This window comes from Oryctolagus cuniculus, chromosome 2 (genome assembly GCF_964237555.1).
Source record: "Oryctolagus cuniculus chromosome 2, mOryCun1.1, whole genome shotgun sequence".
Taxonomy (NCBI): Eukaryota; Metazoa; Chordata; class Mammalia; order Lagomorpha; family Leporidae; genus Oryctolagus; species Oryctolagus cuniculus.
In genome coordinates this window covers 61,961,758-61,984,432 of record NC_091433.1, presented here as the reverse complement: position 1 = coordinate 61,984,432, position 22,675 = coordinate 61,961,758, and the positions used below count along the sequence as shown (strand labels likewise).

The 22,675-nt window shown below is 37.3% G+C and overlaps 1 protein-coding gene across 1 annotated transcript in view; it reads left to right on the top strand.

The window, feature by feature from the left end:
• The first annotated feature begins 422 nt into the window (after positions 1–422).
• The window catches only part of LOC127489556 (uncharacterized), a 90,738-nt gene continuing 68,485 nt past the window's right edge, over positions 423–22,675 (top strand). Inside the window, exon 1 of the mRNA XM_070069508.1 lies at positions 423–670. Coding sequence (XP_069925609.1) covers positions 423–670 — 248 coding nt within the window. The remainder of the gene's footprint in view (positions 671–22,675) is intronic.

Below are 22,675 nucleotides of genomic sequence, written 5' to 3'. Positions count from 1 at the left end.
ATCTGGTGCTAAAAGAAGAACATTGGTTTATTAATGTCTTAAATATTAATTTTTTTTCAAGTTTCCATACTTTATTTCACGGTGATTCACAAAGACACATATGGGGGGTGTTAGTAACATGACACCATGCGGCCCCCACCACCCCTGCCCTGCCCCCCTTCTCCCGCCTGCTCCCAAGACCACTGGACTGGGGATCGAGGGCAGGGGCAGGGGACGGGACTCTGCAGCTAGTGCTGCCACCTTGCCACAGCCCCTGGTAATCCTGCCACAAGGACAACCGTCCCTCAGCTGCTCCAGGTGTCAATCAAAACCAACCCACAGCCACCACGGCTGGTGGTCAGGCCGAGGTCCCTCAAAGGATGCCAGCCGGCCCGGGGTTCTCATCCCCACTCCCTTCCAGGGCTCCCGAGTGTGTGGGGGGCATGGACACATCCAGTGGCTGCGCTAGGGCTCGGCTGTCCAGCACCGAGGCGGGCGGAGTGCTACCCCGACAGGAATGCCGTTTCCAGGTCACAGTATTGGCACAGGAGCCAGGGAAGAGCCAGGCCCTGGGGTCTAGGCTTGCCCGGGGCCGAGGCTGGCCCATAGCCCATGGAGGACGGAGGAGCAGCTTCACCGAGAACCCGGAGGTGCATCAGGGCTGGTGTGGCTGTGCCTGCTCCGGGACGCGGTGATGATGTGGGGGACCGAGAACACATAACTGGCATGGGGACACAGCCCTGTGCCAAGGCTGTGGCGAGCCGGCCCCGCAGGTCCCCGGCACCGGGCACCTCTGTGGCTCAGCTGCTGGATGGAAGGCGCCCATGCCAGCAGTCCCTCCACCCACACACAGGCGAGGAAATCATATTAATTTTTTTTTTTTTTTGACAGGCAGAGTGAATAGTGAGAGAGAAACAGAGAGACAGGTCTTCCTTTTTGCGTTGGTTCACCCTCCAATGGCCGCCACGGCTGGCGCGCTGCGGCCGGCACACTGCGCAGATCCGAAGGCAGGAGCCAGGTGCTTCTCCTGGTCTCCCATGGGGTGCAGGGCCCAAGCACTTGGGCCATCCTCCACTGCACTCCCTGGCCACAGCAGAGAGCTGGCCTGGAAGAGGGGCAACTGGGACAGAATCCAGCGCCCCGACAGGGACTAGAACCCGGTGTGCCGGCGCTGCTAGGTGGAGGATTAGCCTATTGAGCCGCGGCACTGGACAATGTCTTAAATATTAATTATAATATCAAATACACCACACTAATCAAACCTGTTACATAGGGACATCAGTATAATATTAACAAGTATATTAGCAGTTGTATGGTAGAATTAATTTTAAAGAATAACCAAAGCAAAGAGAATTCCAAGTATGGTTGAAAAATGTATATGATTGAGTTAAAATATGATAGCACCTATCACTATAAAAAAGGACTTTTTAAAAAATTTATTTGAAAGTTAGAGTCACAGAGAGAGAAGGAAAGGCAGAGAGAGATACTTCTTTTGCTAGTTCATCCCCAAGATGGTCATAATGACCCATGTCAAAGCTGGGAGTCTGGAACTCCATCCAGGTCTGCGTGGTTGCAGGGGCCCAATCACTAGGACAATGTTCTATTGCATCCCTGGGTGAATTAGCAGTGAACTAGACTAGAATTAGAATAACCAGGATAGAACCAGTGTGCATATGGGATGTCCATGTCCCAGATGGTGGCTTAACCTGCTGCGCCACAACACTGACCCCACCTATCACTTTTAAAAAGGAATGACTCCCATATTCACTGAGATAGCAAAATTTTATTAACAAAATATCCATTGCTAAAGTAGTTGTTTTGTTGGAATGCTTTTCTCATTTATCATCATTTATTGACCCATTTAAGTGCATTAACAAACAATTTGAATGTGCTAGATTATTGGGTCATAATTAATTTATAATTTTACTATATTAAAAGTACTCTTTGATCTTAAACTGCTTGTCTCTTTCTCTATAAGTGGGAATTTGAATTACATGAGCAGGAATTCTGTCTAGCTAGCCACCTTTTCTATGTGGTACCATGAGTTCAGAAATTTGAAAAATCAACACAAACTTAAAAAACTTCACAGAATTAATACCAGAGTTTTGGAACACCACTGTGGAAATTTCTGTAATACATATCTAAGAAACATGAACATTGCTTTTAATTTCATTACAGGAAAGGAACTGTTGCCACCATGTCAAGGGTGCTATGTTTGTACTGTATAACTCAGCCTGCTGGTCTGCTCTGCCTTACTGTAATTCTTCTGGAAATGTATAAAGCAAAACTCTTGTTCTGTTAAACTTTTTGGTCATCTTCTCATTATTGCATTCCAAATAATAGTAGTGCAAGGTCACAAATGTGACCTCCTTCAGATATGGAGACATTGTCTTTCTTCTTTTCCATGGATGAAAATCAATAGTGGCATTTGTTGTGAATATACTTTATCATGGTTCTTTAACATGTCAGAGATGGAATTAAAAACACAAGAGTTTCAGTCTATACATTTTATAGGCTGAATTATGTATTTTTTTCTTTCCATAAATTCTAGAATTTGGGGGAAGATTTGAGAAGAAATATTTTCAGCCATGAAACTATTACAAATTATGATAAATATAATTTAAGACTACCTTGGCATCATCATTTTCAGTAGGGTTCATACAGTCTATCCAAGGACTATGAAGTGGAAGTAAATGATAGAATATGAATCTTTCTGACTTAAGTGGGTCAAAAAAGAAGCCATGGAAAGTTAGGAAGAAATTCTCCCTTCAGTACAGAGTATTGGGGCCCCTGTAGGAAAACCACTGTAACTCAGATAAAATCAATGCCTAAGCAACAAAGGCAGTGGTATCAAGCTAAAAATAAATTATTTGGGCCTGAAGTTCAAAGCAAATAATGGGATAATATATTTTTACACTGAACAAATGTTTATTGAATAGCTACTATAGTCAAGGAAAATTCTAAATAAGTAGGTAGTACTTACAAGTGCTATATAGCAAATAGTTGCTGGGGCATTTACTCTCTTGGGAGTGCTAAAGAAAGCTACAATATATTTATTCATAACTCTAATATGAAGTTCTTTCATAAAGCAAATCTAAAAATTGTTAAATTTGTTGAGTCTGGGTGCAGACCAAAAGTCTGCTATAAGGTCTTCATAATTATTCTATGTCTGCATAATTCTGTTCTCACATGGAACAAGTGTTCTTCAATCTCATTATTATTAACAAAGTAGTTATTATTATCTCTAAAAACTTCCAAGATCTTATATCGCCTCATGTTTGTTTAAAGGACTGATCAAATGATGTTTTTCAGGATCTGGGGCACACATTTCAGTATACCATCAGCAGCAATGACAAAACTCTCCAAAATGAATATATGCTTGCATTCTACAATCTAAAGGCTGTGAATCATGTCTTTCTGTTTTATTTACCTCTTTACAAAACAAACCCCTTACATATACCTTAAATGCACTTGGAAGTATCATATGTTATAATATTGATTATACCTTGCTTTTCATTTTGTTCAAATTCTTAAGTCTCAGTAAACTATATACAATAGACAATTTCAACAGCAACCAATCTATAATATACACATTTTTACACATTAGTACTAGCACAAATCCAATATAATTTGGACCTTGTTGGATTGAAAATATAATGAAATGAAGATGAAATATGATCACTCCTAAAATAGCAGGTAATGAAACACAGCACAAAGCACATGTGAATGATTACAAAGGAAATCTAATTGCATATTTAGGAACACTATCAGCAGGTATGGACCTTGGTAAGCATTAGATAAATTCTGAAAATGTTAAGGTATATGGCATGCAATAGGACCTTTCAAACACAAATTTAACTGCTTACTGTTCTTTACTAACATAGGAAGTGAGTGATGGTTCAAGTAATGACCCTTGAAAGGGATCTCTATGGAAAGTAGAGGGCACCTGGGAATTAGTCTGTGATGCTTTTGTATCCTTGCAGCCATGGACAATAGGCTGAATGAGGTGGCAACAGTGTGAAAGCATTCATAGTGTGATAGCTCTCTTGATCAGTGTCTTCCTTTTACTACATCAGGAGTCACTTTACAGATATACATAAATCAGAGTACACCAGGGAGCCCTTGTTCATGAAGCATGTTGAGAGCTCCCGGGGTGACACACTGTGGAGCACTTGCTCCAACTCAGACTACTTCATCTGATAGATTTATTTCCTGACAGCTGACAGAGTGCCCTGCAATATCTGACAATCCCTGGTGTGGCTATATCAGTAGCTTCAGGAAGAAGTTCTCTGAACTCTCTGAAGCTCAGAGTCTTGCTTTTACGCACAAATGACTGTTTCAGTACTTTGAAAGATCTAAAGCGGCTTATTCTCTCATCTTTTAGAAATTCAAACCACTCCTCCTTACCTTTAAGCATAAAACTTCTCTCATAGCTGTGTTCCTTACGTCTTTTTAACCTGCTGTTTTCTTTTGTGCCAAATCTGTCCCACTGGAATAAAGCTGATGTCAAACTAGGCAGTCCCATTCAGGATTGCAATTCTAAGGTGTTCTCCAGTATAGTTTGAAAGATCTTGTCAAACTCTGGACCAGACTACTTTGGCCAACGAAATTTTACTCAATAGCTTATCCAGAGATTTACAAAAGTATTCAAAAGAAATATGTGTTCTTTTATCTTAATTATCAAAAGTTAATAAATTTATCAAAAAACTATGTAATCTTACAAAAAATTTTACAAAATATAATGCACTTAATACAATAACTTTTTATTTAAATGAACATTGTACTTCACAAAACACTTAAATTATATATTCTGCAGCTTTACTGAAATTAGAAACTTTATTAAGAAAACTTAAGACTTGCAGTTTTAATGTTATTTTTAAATTTTTAGTTCATTAGAAGTGCAATTTAAAATAAAACCAGAAAGCTAATGTCATCTTTTCTAGTCAGTTTTAACTGTAACATTTATTTTATGATTACATAAAACATATTTTTGATTGCATTAGAATTACATATTTTAAAGTTGTTTGTATTCCTCTTTTGGAAAAAAATAGCATAGATGTATTAGTGCTTTGAGTGGGTCATAAAATTTTCATTTTTAAATATTATTTTAAGACTTTCCCCACTGTTTCATCTTCCTTAATTTACAGATTGAGAATGTTGGGGTCAGAGAACATCAGTGACTTGCTGAGTGCCACATGCGTGTGAATGCACACACTGAGATTTAAAGCCAGGACTAGTGACCTGTGCTTTATTCCTGTTATAAATGTTTCATCTGTTAAAAACTGAACTATCACATCTTTCAAACGTCTGATGAATTTAAGCAATGTAACATCTGATCTGTTAAGTAAATGAATTTCTATATTACAGTTCAGACATATGTTGTAAATAATGGCTAAGTTAGAGAAAACAGGACTCTTCAGTTCTTCTCTATCTCTTCTGAATGGTTCAGTTTCTTTTAGTATGTGTACTACACAGAATTTGCTTACATTGAACTTTTCTATTTCTGGCCTTAAATTGTAATAGCCAATTATAGGGTTTTTTTTGTTAGCATTTATATAGTGATATAAAGCGAATCATTATTAGACCAAACATGCAGATCCTTAGTCCAAATTATTGATGAAAATAATTAACTACTCCTATCTCTGCCTCCCCTCTATATCTTGGTTGGGATATAATATCAGTCAACTCATAGACAATAATTTAGATAAAGTTCTTCAAACAATATGTATTTATATGCTAATTCACCATCAAGGTTTATTTGTCTTATGAGACACCAGATCACATGGTCATGGTAAAAAGCCCAACTGTTGTCTAATTTGCTGCATGGTAGAAAAGATGCTTTGTTCTGAAAAGAAACAAAAAAATCAAAAACAAGAAAAAAATGACCACAAAAAAGAAAAAAAAATTAAAAATGATGGCAGTGAGTGGAAAACTAAAAAAGAATCCTTAAGTATAAATATACGCAGCAAAGTTTGAACCTGAAAATAGATTCATCTTTATGATGAACACCCAGTTTTTAGTCTGCGTTTCTTCAGTGTCTCTTTTTTTATTTTTTATTTTTATTTTTATTTATTTATTTTTTTGACAGGCAGAGTGGACAGTGAGAGAGAGAGACAGAGAGAAAGGTCTTCCTTTGCCATTGGTTCACCCTCCAATGGCCGCCACGGCTGGTGCGCTGCGGCCGGCGCACTGCGCTGATCTGATGGCAGGAGTCAGGCACTTCTCCTGGTCTCCCATGAGGTGCAGGGCCCAAGTACTTGGGCCATCCTCCACTGCACTCCCTGGCCACAGCAGAGAGCTGGCCTGGAAGAGGGGCAACTGGGACAGAATCCGGCGCCCCGATGGGGACAAGAACCCGGTGTGCCGGCGCCGCAAGGCGGAGGATTAGCCTAGTGAGCCGCGGCGCAGGCCCTCTTTAGTGTCTCTTAATCACTTTTTGAGGACTTTATGTGAAAGTGGTTGTCCATGACCCAAAAGGAGCTAAATCTGGACATAGATATTTTGTTTATGTAGTTTACAACATTAGAACTGTATTTCTTCACATGGCTACATTTGTAATGTAATATTTAGAACAAATTATTAGATCTTTGTTGTTTTATTTTTCCTGCAGTTATTTGATTTTTCCTGAAAGGTAAATGATTCTAAAATTTTCAAGTAAAACAATTAAACAGTGTCACATTTTATTCCTGAAGAAGTCACTATGTTTTCTTGAAAAACAGACTGAACTGTTGAAATTGTAGACTAATAGTTCATAATATATACACCATCTTTGGACTTCATTCATAAAATACTTTTTATTATAGAAGTAAGAGAGGTATAGGCCGGCGCCGTGGCTCACTTGGTTAATCATCTGCCTGCGGCGCTGGCATCCCATATGGGCATCGCGTTGTAGTCCTGGTTGCTCCTCTTCCAGTCCAGCTCTCTGCTGTGGCCCAGGAGGGCAGTGGAGGATGGCCCAGGTGCTTGGGCTCCTGCACCCACATGGGAAACCAGGAAGAAGTGCCTGGCTCGTGGCTTTGGATCGGCACAGTGCTGGCCATAGCAGCCATTTGGGGAGTGAAACAACGGAAGGAAGACCTTTCTCTCTGTCTCTCTCTCTCACTGTCTATAACTCTACCTGTCAAAAAAATAAAAAAAAAAAAAAAAAAAGTAAGAGAGGTACCTAATTGCTGGTTCTGCACAATGTCATTCTCCAGGTAAATCATTAATAATGATTTGATATAATGTGACAAATTTGACACTGCTAACATTAAATATTTTGTGTATTCACACAGTTATAGTTGATATATTTAGAATAAAATTGGAATCATATTCTTCAAAATAGTATATAACATAATTTGTTTCTTTTAACAATATCATCCGATCAATTTTATTTTTCATCCTGATGAAATCCATGTAATTAATCCAAAAAATCAAAAATAAAACTGGAATTTCCATTAGTGGCATTGCTAAAGTATTTCACACAAAAGATCAGCAGGTCTTCATGTTGGAAGCTATGCTCCATTATTATCTTTGTCCTCATTTAAAAAAGATTATCTACACAAATATGTCTTTACTTCTAGTTGTGTTAGTAAGAAACAATGAATTATAGTTCATATTTAAGGTCACCTAAGAATTTATGTTCAGAATTATTTGTAGTGCTTCAAGGTGTCTGCGGAGTCTGTCTGTAAGTATGTAGACCAGTCTTTACTAATTTTAATTTTGTGCCATATCAGTCTGAACTTCCCTAATACTGGTAAGTATGAACTGACACTTGGTCCTGATCTCTTTTTGCACAATGGCAGTTTGGTAAAAGGAGCTTATATTTGTTTCCAGCATCCTTAAAATTACGACTTGCAAAGCCTTAAATAAAGGTTATTTATCATGTTATTTACTTAAATAATCCAAGCATTATGCAGGCTTAGTTTATTCTCTTCATATTGTCCTAAGAATTATGTTGCATTTTCTTCAAAAAAGGCTATTTTTTCAAAAATTTTAAGCAGATGATCTAAAATGTTTCCTTGAAAATCTAAGATAGTCTATGATACCTTCAATTCTCAGCAAAACCATTAATTTGAAAGAAGCAAAGCAAATTTTGACTGTGAGATTTTTCTGTCAAAATCTCTGATAACAATGCAATTCATGAAAATCATGATTAAGATTTTAGGCTTCCTTTTTTTAATCAAATAACCAAAATAATATATGATGTTAAAGCCTGAAATGATTTCCAGCACATGCAAACAATGAGAGAATTTTCTTTTTAATGGTGTTTTCATCTGTAAAGTAATATTTCTATGTTAAGAAAATCTATAATATCTAAATTTTTCAAAATGGGCTTCTCCCAAATTTGTCTTCATTGATTATGTCAATAGGTGTATAACTGATAGATGTTATTAGATTTTCATTTACTTGTTGAAGAGAAATTTCAGACTTCATTTCTCATTGATATTCAAAATATTGGATGCAATGTCACTGATCTCGGATGAATGTAATAGTTTGAGTCTTTTTCTTTTTTTCAATTTTTCTTTGTGTTGCCTTGGGGGACTGTGAACTGAATTATTTCTAGGCCACCAAAACATCAAAGTTTCTTCAATTGCTTGTGATTTCTTAAGCATCCCTGCATGATACTTATTGAAAAGTATTTTGTTTTGGAAAACACACATCAAAATGGTAAGATTCCAATCACTTTAGGTCAGGTCTTTTTCTTATAAGAGATTCTATAACTGAGTAGCGTTTGGCCTGGTGGTTAATATGACAGTTAGGATGCTCACATAGTGTTTTTAGTAGCTCGTATAGATCTCCGGCTCCTGATTCCAGCTTCTGCTAACACACACTCTAGGATGCAGCAGTGATGGAGTAATAATCAGACTCCTGCCACTGACATGGGGTTGTATTCCTGGCTCCAGATTTCTACCCCAGCTTTTGAAGGCACTGAAAGAGAGAACCTCTAAATTACAGCTCTCTATATTTGTCTCTTTCTCTCTCTCAAATAATTTAAAAACAAGAAATTGCATAATTTTCAAGGTACTTTTCATTAAATATCTTGGGATATCAAAGTAAGGATTCCCACGGAATCATAAGAAATGATATAACAAACCTTGTGTAATTTTACTCAGATTCCCCTCAATGGTAACAGCTTGCAAAACTATGGTGCAATAGCACAATCAGGATACTGGCATTGATACAGTTAGGATAATGTACATTTTCATCACCACAGATCCTGCTGCCTTTTATTGCTAATTTCCCTCCTTGCTTCACCTCTCATTCCCAAGCCCTGGTAATAATTAATCTGTTCTATGTCATTATATTTTGCCATTTCAAACAATGGAATCCTACAGGATGTACATTTTTGATTGGTGTTTTTTTATCAGGTGCAATTTCCTGGAGACACAACTGAGCTGTTGTTGGAATTCTTCCATTTTTATTGCCAAGTAATATTCAAAGTACGGATGGCCCATAGTTTCTTTAACCATTCATTTCTAGCTTGAGTCTATTACAAATAGGGCTGCTGTGAATCTTCATGTACAGATGTTTGTGTGCACAGTTTACATTTCTCTGTTATTTGCATTGTTATGATGTAGAGATACCACAGATTTCCTTCAGTTTTGCTGGATTCCTGTTTATATTCATATCTCTTTTTCCATGAAAAAAAATATAGGACAGCTATCCTTTCTGTCTATCTCATCAATAATGAAAATCATTATCACAGGTTTATTATTGCAAACTCCTAGTTGCAAATGAGGGGCAATTATTTTCTTTGATTAAAATAGAAAATAGCATTGAAAAGTTTTAGATTTTAGGATAACTTCCAAATCAGAAGCCAAGAAAAATGACAGGAAAAATAAATGTCAGATAACTTCCAAGACCGAAGCAAAAATAGAATAAAAGAAACATGATAAAGAAAATACTACAACATGGGCTTTACATTGTATGAAGCTGCCCAGTACACTATAAACCACTGGAAACACAACCATGCTACTGTTTTCCTTACAAATTCAGGCTGATATTACTGCCACAACTGTCAAAATTAGCCCCTCACTAGTACCTAAATTTATGTATATAAGTATCCTACAGAATATCCATAAAATCTAGAAGATCAGAGTAAATGGTGTTCTGAATTTCAGGTGCATTTCTGAGTAACAATTAAATTGATAGCCTTAAATTTAGTCCCTTTACCGAAGAAGTATTTGCAGATTAAAGAAAAATATTTCAATCTTGCAGATGAAAGAAAATATGTCAAGTATATTATATCAAAATATAGTTTACATGACATACAAAAACAAATTCATTCTATTTTCTAGCTTTTGAACACACTGTATTCCTCTTCATAAATCGAAACGCATATCAATAAACAAATACTAACATTGATACTTGTATTTTTAGTCAACAATATTATTCATCACAAAGAGTAAAGAAAAGCATCAACTGACCATCGTAACACTTAGAAAATTTCAAAAACTGATTAATCCACATGTCCTTTAGGGTCTCTTTCCTCTGATTTCCTCCATGACCTTTCCAGCAATTACATGTAGTGCCCTTTTATTAAAAAAAAAAAAAAAAGGGGTGGGATTGATCTGTTCTCATTGTCTTCACTTCCAGATCTCCCAGTAATTTCTGAACTGTTATAATCTATTCTCTGACACTATCCTTTTTTTATTCTTTTTTTGACAGGCAGAGTTAGACAGTGAGAGAGAGACAGAGAGAAAGGTCTTCCTTCTGTTAGTTCACCCCCCAATTGGCTGCTATTGCTGCCATGCTGCGTGGATCCGAAGCCAGGAACCAGGTGCCTCCTCCTGGTCTCCCAAGCGGGTGCAGGGCCCAAGGACCTGGGCCATCCTCTACTGCTCTCCTGGGCCATAGCAGAGAGCTGGACTGGAAAAGGAGCAACCAGGAGAGAATCCGGTGCCCCAACTGAAACTAGAACCTGGGGTGCTGGTGCCGCAGGCAGAGGATTAGCCTAGTGAGCCACGGCACTAGCCCTCTGACACTATCAAAACACTTTTAAATCTTCTACACTGAAAAATTTCTCCCATTTTTTCTTCATTTCTGCAACATTTCACTTGTTCATTCCTTACTTCTTAATCAAATTCTGTGACTTCTTAAACAGCACTCATTACCTTGTCTTCTCCCCGTCCTCAGATCAATTATTCTCAAGCTAGTTTCAGTTTTCTCCCCTTCAACTTGTTTTTGTTTTGCCCTTTTGTAAACAGACTTTATACGGACTTTATATAAGGACTTACAAATACTTTGAATATACATACACATGTAGTTTGAAAGGGGAACTGAAAGTTAAGCTAAAAAACTGTAAAACACTTAGAATACAAGGGGAAACCTTCCTGACATTTGTCTTCCATGACTATGACACCAAAAAATAGAACACAATTCAAAAAATGGGCTAGTGGTACAAATAAAACTAAAACACTTTTTCACAGCAAATAATCGAAAGTGAAAAGATCACCTATATAATCATAAACAATATTCGGAAACTATATGTTTGCTAAGTAATAATCACCAAAACATATAAGGAATTCCCACAAGTTAATAATAAAACTAAGCTAACAATCTAATTAGAAAAGAAATTAAGAACTCTAATGTTCCATGTTATGACTCATCAGGGAAATGAAAATCAAAACCACGAGCTATAACCTCATTTCTTTCAGAATGACTACTACAAACCAAGAGTGACTACCACTGTTGAAAAAGTGAGGAAAATGGAACATGGCCAACACTGTTGGTGGGAATGGAAAATAGAACAGCTGTCCTGGAAAACTTTATTGGTGTTACTCAAAAACTTAGAAATGAAACTACCACGTGATTCAGCAATCCAACTTGTGAGTGTTTATCCAAAAGAACCAAAATTGGGGTCTTTAAAATTTCTTCTACTTTTTCGATGTGAATATTCCCATGGATTTCATTCTTAGTTTCCACTTTGTCTCTTCGTATACAGTATTCCAAGATGATTTCATGGATTCCAGGTCATCAACTTGGTTGAACTAATCTGTTTATACATATATATATATATATATATATATATATATACACACCTACCTACCTTAAGGTTATTTTATTTCAGGTCCCAACCAAAACAGCAAGTAATAATGAAAACAGTAGACACTTCTATAGATACACTGTCTGTGTATTGTTAGGTACACTTTTCATAGAGTGTAGCACCCATTTTCTATGGGGAGAGTATATTGTGCTATTAATTTTGTCAGTTTGGTAGATGAAGATGCTAAGGTTCAGAGATGCTAGGTAATTTACCAAAGTTGCACAAAATTTAAAGTAGTCAGGTTGGAATTTGAGCTAGGTTCCTGCCTTCAGAACAGTATCTAAATGGCATGCTGCTTTAAAATATGTATTTCAGAAAATTTAGTGGGTATATAAATTTTCTTCAGGCACTTAAAAATAACTATTTCCTTCAAAATCTGTTCTTTCTTTGAAATTCTTTAACAATGCACAAACCTCTCCATCAGTTTAAATTTTTATACCTCTTCTTATTTATTGAGGCAGAAAGAGAGATTTCTCATCCAGTGGTAATGCCACAAAAGTCCAAAACAGCTAGAGCTGGGCTCCCACAAACCCAGAGTCCTGGAAGTCAATCCAGGTATCCAATGTAAGTTGCAGGAACCTGAGTATCTGAGCTAATACCTGTTATATTTCAGTATGCCTGTTAGCTGGAATTGGGAGTGAAGCTAGGACTCAAACTCAGGGACTCTGACATGTGTTGCAGGTGTCCCAAGCAGTATCTTAACCACTGAGGTCAAAAGCTTGCCCCCTTCCGTGTCATTTTAAACAGAACCCTAGATTTTACTTTTAAGTTTCTACCTCTGGCTCACATCCCCCATCTAATTAATCAATAATTCCAATTGATTTTAACTACTAAATATGTATTCAGTCTCTCATCTGTTTGCCCTTTTTCTTATTTCAGGATCTTCATCATCTCTCCACAGGAATACTGCACGGTTGCCTAAAGATTTCTTAAACTGTGGCCAATGTATAATTTTGCTGATACACTTACTTAATGATGTGGTTCCCTACAGGATTAAATTAAATCTCTTTGCACTGCACATCGCTCAGTTTTGCCACTCCCCTTTTGTCCACTCTTTCAGACTCTTTCGATGGAATTGCACTTTCAAGAAAGAGTCATTTTTCTCAGGCTCATCTGTATTTTTGCACTCATGAGTCCTTCCATATTCAGTGTAATGTCACCCTCTCTGGAAATCTTGTTTGACCACAGAATTCTCTGATTAACTCTCTACCCCAACTATACTCTTTTTCACATGAGAATTCTTTTATGTTGCAGAGGCAGCCTGAGCTCTGAAGTCAGACGTGCCTGCTCCAGGAATCCATTTTATCTTTGTGAGGTTTTTAAAAATTTACTTACACCATCTGCATTATAACTTTTGTATCTATACAATGATTATACAAAATCCACATAAAATTTCATTGTGAAAAATCTGATAATATAGTCTCTAACATAGTACTCATGTAAGCTTTACAAAAATGCCAGACATTATATTCTAATAAACCAGAAACTTGACTTTATAACTCCCCCTACTGCAATGATTGTATCTTGTTATTACATTTTGAATTCTCTAGCCCATTATATGGAAGGCGTTTGAACATTTTTGATACTTAAATGAAGTTTTAATATAGCTTCAATTTATATTCATAAACTTATACAAATCAATATTATTATCCAAAACATATATATGATCTTTCTATTGAAACTATATATCATTAGTCTTCAAATGCTAAATATGAAATAAAAAGTTTTAAGAAATAATTGATACACTGAAGTCAGCTACACCAAGGTTTATTCCAAACAGAAAGAAGAGCAAGTACCAATACCCAAGGGTAGAATAATTCAGCAGGATCAAGGAATGTGAAGAAGATCAGCAGTGTAGGAGAAGACAAAATGAGAGGAAGAATGTATACATAGGTCAGCAAAGGCCTAGAAGTTATGGGCTAGAAGAAATCTCTAGCTTTGAGAAGCAGTGGGAGTTCCTGGAGGAGCTGGGGAAGACATTCACTGTTTTATTCCTCTGTGGAGAATGTGCTGCAAATCAAGAAGGTTGAAATCAGAAAGGCAAGCCATGATGCTATTGCAGTGGTTAAAGGAAGAAATAGTGGAGAGATATGACATAGTAGATGACAGTGCACAGTTATTCCATGATAATCTTTGAATCAATCAGACATCTTGTCAGAATATTCAAATTTCCATAAATTACTTCTTTTGCCAACCTATATTTAACTGATGCCTATTCTGTGTCAGACATTATTACAGGCACTAGAGACACAGCAGAAAACAAAGCAGATAAAAACAAATGTCTTCATGGAACTTTCATTCTAGTGGTAGTTGTGGGGTGAGGAGACAACCAAAAATCTAAAGTAAGTGGACTGCATAATGAATAAGTGAGTTAATGAAATAATTCTGAGCATGACATAAAAATGTCAATGACAAGTTAAGTACTGCAAGGTCAGTAAGCAGCACAAAGACCTCATTGAAAATATAACATTTGAATCAGGACTTGATTGGAAATATAAATCAAGACACAAAGGTTTCTTGAGCAAGAACATGCCAGATTTGTAAACACAAAGAAAAAAAAAAACAACAAAATGCTCTAGTATGTGTTATCATAAGTGGTTTTTTTTAGAGTAATCACTTTCATTCCTATGATGGTTCCTAAACTAGCTATGCTCTCATGGCTGGAAAACTCTAACAAGTTGCAAAGCCCAAACTTACATTTCAAAACAAGCCCAACTAATACTTAGTATCTTGCCCCTCATGTTTTTTCCATGCTGTGCTACTACCATATGACTTCAAAAATCTACAAGTAGGGACAGGGATTATGATGCTGTGGGTTAAGCTGCTGCTTATGATGCTGGTATATCATAGGGAATGATGGTCGGAATCCCAGCCATTTGTTTCAAATCCGGCATTCCTGCTCATGCACCTGGGAAGGCAGTACAAGATGATCCAAGTACTTAGGTTCCTGCCACCAATGTGAGAGACTAGGATGGAGTTCATGGCTCCTGGCTTTGGCCTGGCCCAGAACTGCCTGTTGTGAGCATTTAGGGAGTGAACCAGCAAATGGAAGATTTCTCTCTCTCTCTCCCCCCCCCCCCTTTCTCTCTCTCTCTTTCTGCCACTCTGCTTTTCAAATTAATAAATAAATCTTAAAAACAAAAGAAGCTGGCACCATGGCTCACTAGGCTAATTTTCCGCCTGTGGCACCAGCACCCCGGGTTGGGGCACCAGATTCTGTCCCGGTTGTTCCTCTTCCAGTCCAGCTCTCTGCTGTGGTCCAGGAGGGCAGTGGAGGATGGCTCAGGTGCTTGGGCCCTGCACCCGCATGGGAGACCAGGAGGAAGCACCTGGCTCCTGACTTTGGATCAGCGCTGCATGCTGGCCGTAGCGGCCATTTGGGGGGTGAACCAACTACCAACGGAAGGAAGACCTTTCTCTCTGTCTCTCTCTCTCTCTAACTCCACCTGTCAAAAAAATAAAAAATAAGAAAAAGAAATGACAAGTAATACAATGTCAGTAGTGCACCAGTAGTTACTTTTGAGTTCTTCTGAGATACCATAATGTAAACATATTCTTAAGATGTCAGTAAATCAGTTTATACCAAAAAGAAACTTCATGTGGGCTTAAAGTCTAGATTCTTATAGGTTTGAAAGGTCAATGGAATTATTTATTTAAAATCAGTTAAAACCAAGGGAAGATAAAGATCTGGAGCATACCTCATATAGAAGTCCATTTTGGCTGGGGGTGGGGGGGCATCTGCCCACTGTCCTTGTTTCTCCTTTAGCTGTGGCTATTGCTCTACCAGAAATTCTTTGTATTTGATGGAGAACTATGGTTTTTGCCAAGCACAGGGCCATTTAACCAACTGCCATATTCTCCAGGCATGTTTTTTCACAGATCCTGGCCATAGCAGAGCTCTAGAGGTATTGCTGTCTCTACAAGGGGCTTGCTTTTGTAACCATTCTGGATGTATTTGACTAGGCATTGCAGTCTATGCTACAAAGCTACAGGGCAGAGCATCTCTCTGCAAGCAGTCATCACTGTGGCTGTGGTTAGAACCTGAGCTCTTTTCCTCTTAGTGTCTTTGTGCTACCATTCAATACTTGAACCATAAGTGTCCTTAGGTAAGTTATTTACACAGTGACTTTTTGATAAGTGCTTGAGAAAGACCAGTTCTGTCTTCATTCTGATATTATTTATGATTCATCCCAAATAATGTTGCTTGCATTCTTATATTTCATGAGGATTATAAAAATATCATCACAGTTGGTATTTATAGTTCTCTTGTTCTCTGTGAACCTCAGGTCTAATGGTGGTTTGTCCAGGAAATGAGAATAATTGTCAGTCACCACAATGCATTCAGAATTCAACCTCCATCTGAAAACTAACAATTCCTCTCAGAGCCAGCCTCTTTATGCCTGGTATTTTTTTCCAACAGGATGATTTATCCAGTGATAAGTAAATCAATATTCATGCAAACAATGTTCTTGTTGGTCCATCCTACTTGTTTATTAGCTATTTCCAGATGTAGCAGTCAAATAGAAATCTATGTTGCAAATGCATGGAGATGAAATAATATATAGATATTTACATCATAACCAAATAAATTATATATGTGAAAGCTTTATAATCCATGAAATGTTACTAGCATGATGAAATGAGAGCCCAGTGGTCTTTCCAATTTTTTTTTTTTTTTTTTACATTCTTGATCGGATAAATGCTAAAGGACTCAGGAATAAGTAAATCATGTTACTAGCCTGATTTAGCCTGGTTTGAGTCTAGTATTGGCACATCACTCTAAAGGTGTTCTCTTTCTCCACCTCACACTGACCAGCCTATGAGTTTTCAGTCTTACAACTGAACTCTCACTACTGTCTTCATTCCAAGTTCGTGTTTTTCAATCTACTTGATTTGTCAGTCTCTTCCATTTTCCTAATTTAGTATTTGGAACATATTATGCTCAATAAATGATCATTGACTGAATAATACATTACTTAAAACAAATAGAAGACAGGATAATTCAATTATAAAAGGGGCCCTCATCGGTGAATTTTGGATCTATTCTTTACTACAGCTGTCAGCCTTTCAGCTTTAGCCGCAGTGTACTGATTTTATTTGAATAGCTACTCTATTTTATCATGTCCTCCAGATACTATAAAATGCAATGTGATTTTTATCATATAATAATATGAGAAAATGAAATAAAATGTCACCAATTTCTACTTCATTAAATTTGGAATTTGTGATCACTTAATAGGCTTCAACCTAACGGCTACCTTTAATAACATGATAAACAAATGAGTAGCTTAAAGCATATAACAGGAAGAATGCAAAAAACCCCTTGGAAAAAGCACATTAATTGCTATTTGACAGCTGAAGCTACTAATTATAAATAAATTTGGGTTGAGTACATCTATTCTTAAGCATGTTCTGCTTAACAATTGATACCAAAAGAATTCCTCATGCATTTCATTTCAAATTAGATTATTCATTTAATCATAGGAGATATTTCATTTATTCCAAGTAGTCTTATATATAATCATAAAATTATGAGCTGGATGAGATATGACAAATAATGTGATACAGACTCTTTTGTAGATGTGGAAATTGAGGACAACTGAGTTAATGTATGTGACACACCCTATCACTGTCTTAACATGGCCTTCCCAAATTAGAATTCCTACTCTTGCCTTGGTTTTTCTTCTTCCTAAAACAAATTAGCCAAGTTGTAATACAGTGACAGTACTTTTTGGAAAATAAAACTATACCTTTTTAACCTCTATTTCATAAACTATGTTAACGGAAGAAGATTATCTGGCCAGCTCTAAAATTGTGTCAGACTAACATTCTCTGAACTTCTACAGCATATTTTTAACTTTCTTAGGGAATTTTAATATTCTATCAGAAATCACAATCCTCAGATATTGAGCTATGTAATATATCTAATAACAAAATTATAATTACATTGAAGACAAGTATGGGTCCCTTATTTAGACAATCATTATGAACTAGAGAGAAAGAAGAGAGACTATAAATCTTCCGTTTTGTTTGTTAATACTTGGAATAGCTAAACCATGTAAAGAAAAAATGCTATAATTTCAAATTAAAAAAAATGTATTGGAGGTTGAGCATTTGGCCTAAGAGTTAAGATTCCATTTAAAATGCCTGCATCCCATGTTGGAAAACCTGGTTTTGGAACCTGTTTCCAGTTCCTAATTCCAGCTTTCTGCTAAGGCAGATCTTGGGAAGCAAAGGCAGGTCAAGTGATTAGGTTCCTTCCAACAACAAGGGAGACTTAGGATAAAGTTCTTGACTCTTAATTTTGGCCTTTGTCCAGTTTATTAAAACTGAAGTGTGTAAATACAAAGCATCCTCAAAAAGTTCATAGAAAATGTTATTATGAAAAAATGTGTAAATGGGGGGCTGGTGCCAAGGCTCACTTGGTTAATCCTTCGCCTGCAACACCAACATCCCATATGGGCGCTGGGTTCTAGTCCTGGTTGCTTGCTTTCCAGTCCAGCTCTCTGCTGTGGCCAGGGAAGGAAGTAGAGGATGCCCCGGGTGCTTGGGCCCCTGCACCCTCATGGGAGACTGGGGTGGGGGGGAGGCACCCAGCTCCTGGCTTCTCCGGCCATGGCAGCCATTTGGGGAGTGAACCGATGGAGGGAGGATCTTTCTCTCTGTCTCTCTCTCTCACTGTCTATAACTCTATGTGTCAAATAAAAAAAAAGTACAAATGGATTTTAATAAACATTTTAATTCAAATTTCCATGAAAATTCTGAAGTATCCTATTTAATATCATTGTAAGTTATTTATAACATTTTTGTCCTTAATTGTGGCTTTCAGTAGAAGATGTTATTTAAAGTTAGATTGAGAGAAAAAATGTGGTAAGATGAAAGAAAATGCACTTAAAGCTTTAAAAATTGTATTCAATAAGAGTTATGTTAGCTAATTTAACTTTGAGATCTGTCCTACAACACAAGTAGTGTCTCCATATTTGTCAAGGTTGCTATAATCAGAATGAAATATTTACTCTTGGCATAAAATATTACTTTTATTTTGGAAAGATTGCAAATAAATTTTAACTTGTGTTGTATTTTTATCAAACTACTCTACTATAACAACTGCTAGTTTTAGAAATAATATCTTTTTGTTCGATGGAAAAGCTTTCAAAACATTAATTTTTTTTTTCAGTGAATCATCCCCTGAATACTAGATATTGATACAAAACATATTTATTTTATTGTAAAGTCAAATAGATCAAGCACCTATGAAATTATGATCTACTGACTGAAACATTCATAGTTAAAATACCTTTGTAACATTTTTATTTTGAAGTAAAGTCACTGTAACAATAAGGGGTATGGCAGAGCTCTAGCGGTCTTCTCTGTAGCCATAGAAATGACTGAAATGGCATCAAGGTCAAGACTGTGGTTGGCTGAACAGTGGTGAGGGCTATCGCAGCTCTCATTTAATCTTAGAACACTGGTACATTTCTGGAAGAGGAAGCACTGCATTAATGAACTATCTCCAAACTGAGTCAAAATGTTTGATATGCTGTTAGCTATTTGCTGGAAACTCCCTCATAAGATATTGGTAGAACAGTGGATACAATGGCTTCCCTGTTTTGGTAGCTATGCTTTCTATCCATTATCTACTTTTTAAATATAATTAGTTAATTTAATTAAGAGATAAAGACAGAGATCTATCATCTACGCATTCACTCCCCAAATGCCCACAACAGCAAGGGCTGGGCCAGATGGAAGCACGAAGTCAAAAAGCCAGGCACTCAATCTGGGTTTCCCACGAGGGTGGCAGGGACGGAAATGCTTGAGCCATTATCTGTGGACTCCCTGAGTGTGCTTCAGCAAGGACCTGGAATGGGCACCTGAGGCAGGACTTGAACCCAAGCATTCTGATAAAGGAAGTGGGTGGCCAAAGCAACAACATAACTGATTCGCCCAACACTTGCCCTACTTTGACACTGTTTTTTTTTTTTTTTTTTAAGATTTATGTATTTATTTGAAAGGCAGACTTACAGAGAGATGGACACACACACACACACACACACACAGAGTAGTACAGAGTAGTAGAGATATCTTCCAATCATTAGTTCACTCAACCAGCACACATAAGAGATGCTGGCATTGCAGGCTACCACTTAACCCTCTGTGCCACAATTCAGGTCCTCTTTTATTCTTAAGTTAATACAAACATATGTACAGTACTTGCTCTGGCCCTTTTGTTTATTAATTATTGACATTCTACTTCTTTTTTGTTTGTCTTACTATTTCTTTCCTCTTTGTATTTTTTTCTCCACTATTCTCTTATCTCCTTCCATTTCTTAAATCAAAACAAAAACATGTCACAATTCATGAGAGCAAAACATCCTATTCTCTCCACCAAAATATTCCATTCATACAGGATAAAACTTAAATAAGAGAACCAAAAGTGGTGGAAATATTTGTATAATAAGGATTAGCTTATGTTAATAATTGCCTTATAAAGAGTGATTTTATTTATCTTTTCCTTTTATATGTAGAAAGTAGTGATACCGAAAAGCTAAATGATGCTAGGGAAGAGAAATTCTTCTGAAAGAGTTCATGTGCCTATCTAGGAGGAAAGAGTGACATATTCTTTCTTCTCCTTCCTGACATTCAAACTTAGAAAAATTGTTTTTTGTTTTTAAGAGTTTGTTTATTTATTTTGAGAGGCAGAGCTACAGACAGAGAGAGGGAGTGACAAAGAGAAAAGTCTTCCATCTACTGGTTCACTTCCCAAATGGTCGCAAGGGCTGGGGCTGGACCAGGCTAAAGCCAGGAGGCAGGAGCTTCTTCCAGGTCTCCCATGTGGGTGCAAGGGCCCAAGAACTTGAGACATCTTCCACTGCTTTTCCAGACTATAAGCAGAAAACTGGATCAGAAGAGGAGCAGCCAGTCCTTGGACAAGCACCCATAAGGAATGAGGGTGCTGCAGGCAGAGGCTTAGTCTACTACACCACAGGGCCGGCCCTGAGAATATTATTAAGGCTAGGTGTACTGACCGGGTGAACAATATAGAAATTGAAATAAATAAATAATATCATGTGGAGTTCTGTGTGTTGGAGGAAACTATGATTTTAAGATATAAATTATTTCATCCACGTCTTCAAAGGCAGACTCCTGGCATGGGGAAGCTTTCTTTTTTTTAAAGAACTGAAACACTGGGAATCCAAGACATCTTTTCACAAAATATCCTGGGGTAGAAAAATTCAAAAGGGAGAGAAAGGGGTTTTCCTTAAAAATTCAAGAACTACTTCAAGTGTGTTGGAACAATCTCAGCCAAACTGTTTCCTAAAGTATACCCTGGAGAACACAGAGAAACTTCTTGAAAGTTAACTCCCCTGAAACATACATGCTCACCACCATCCATGGCACAACAGAGGCACTCAATAGGTACATGTTGAGTAGAAGTCTAAATAGTGGCAACAGACATTTTCAAGATGGAAAAAGAAATAGAAGCTCAGGCCAATTTAAGGTTCACACATATTTGCTGAACTGATATATTACTACTACAAAATATTCCTCTATCATAAGCAGACATTTTAAAATAAAACACTTTAACATGAAGTATACATTGAGTATGTTACTTTCCTTGACTCAAAATATCCACATCTTTAAAAAAGAAGGTATGTAATTTAGGAGTCTTCAAAAAGTTTACGGGAAATGTGTCTTATGAAAAAAATACATATGGATTTCCAAAAAGTTTTGCACCAAAATAAACTTGGTTTTGATTCTATTTTTTTTCATGAGCTTCTTGAGGTATCCTCCTATTATGATTACTTTTTTATAGATTTGTTTTATTTATTTGAAAGAGACAGAGTTACAGAGAGAGATAGAGACAAGAGAGAGAGGTCTTCCATCCGCTGGTTCACTCCCCAGATGGCCACAACGGTCAGAACTGGGCTGATCCGAAGCCAGAAGCCAGGAGCTTCCTCTGGATCTCCCATGCGGGTGCCGGAGCCCAAGGATTTGGGCCATCTTTTACTGCTATCCTAGGCCATAGCAGAGAGCTGGATCAGAAAAGGAGCAGCCGGGACTAGAACCAGCACCCATATGGGATGCAGGAGCTTTAGGCCAGGGCGTTAACCCACTGCGCCACAGCGCCGGCCCCCTTTTATGATTTCTAACCATATAGTTTTTTCTCTTGATGTAGTTTACATTAACATTCAAATTAACAGCAATAACTAAATAATGTAGTTTGGGGCCACATTGTGGCATAGCAGGCAATGCCACTGACTGTGATGCCAGCATCTCATAAGGGTATTGATTCGTGTCTCATCTGCTCCACTTCTGATTAACCCCCTGCTAATGACAAAGGAAAAGCAGTGGAAGGTGGCCCAAGTCGTTGGGCACTTGCACCAATGTGGGAGACATGAATGATTCTTCTGGCTCCTGGCTTTCGTCTGGCCCACTGCTGGCAGTAGTGACCATTTGGGAAGTGAACCAGCAAATGGAAGATCTCTCTCTGTGTCTCTTCCTCTTTCTCTGAAATGCTTTCAAAATAAATAAATAAATCTTTTTTAAAAAATAATATAGAGTGTAATAAAATCACAAGGGCAGAGCAACTTTGTATTTCTAAATGTGTTAAGAAGTAATTTTTGTTAATTTTAATGATGGGCTTTATAATTATTCTAATTTTAACAA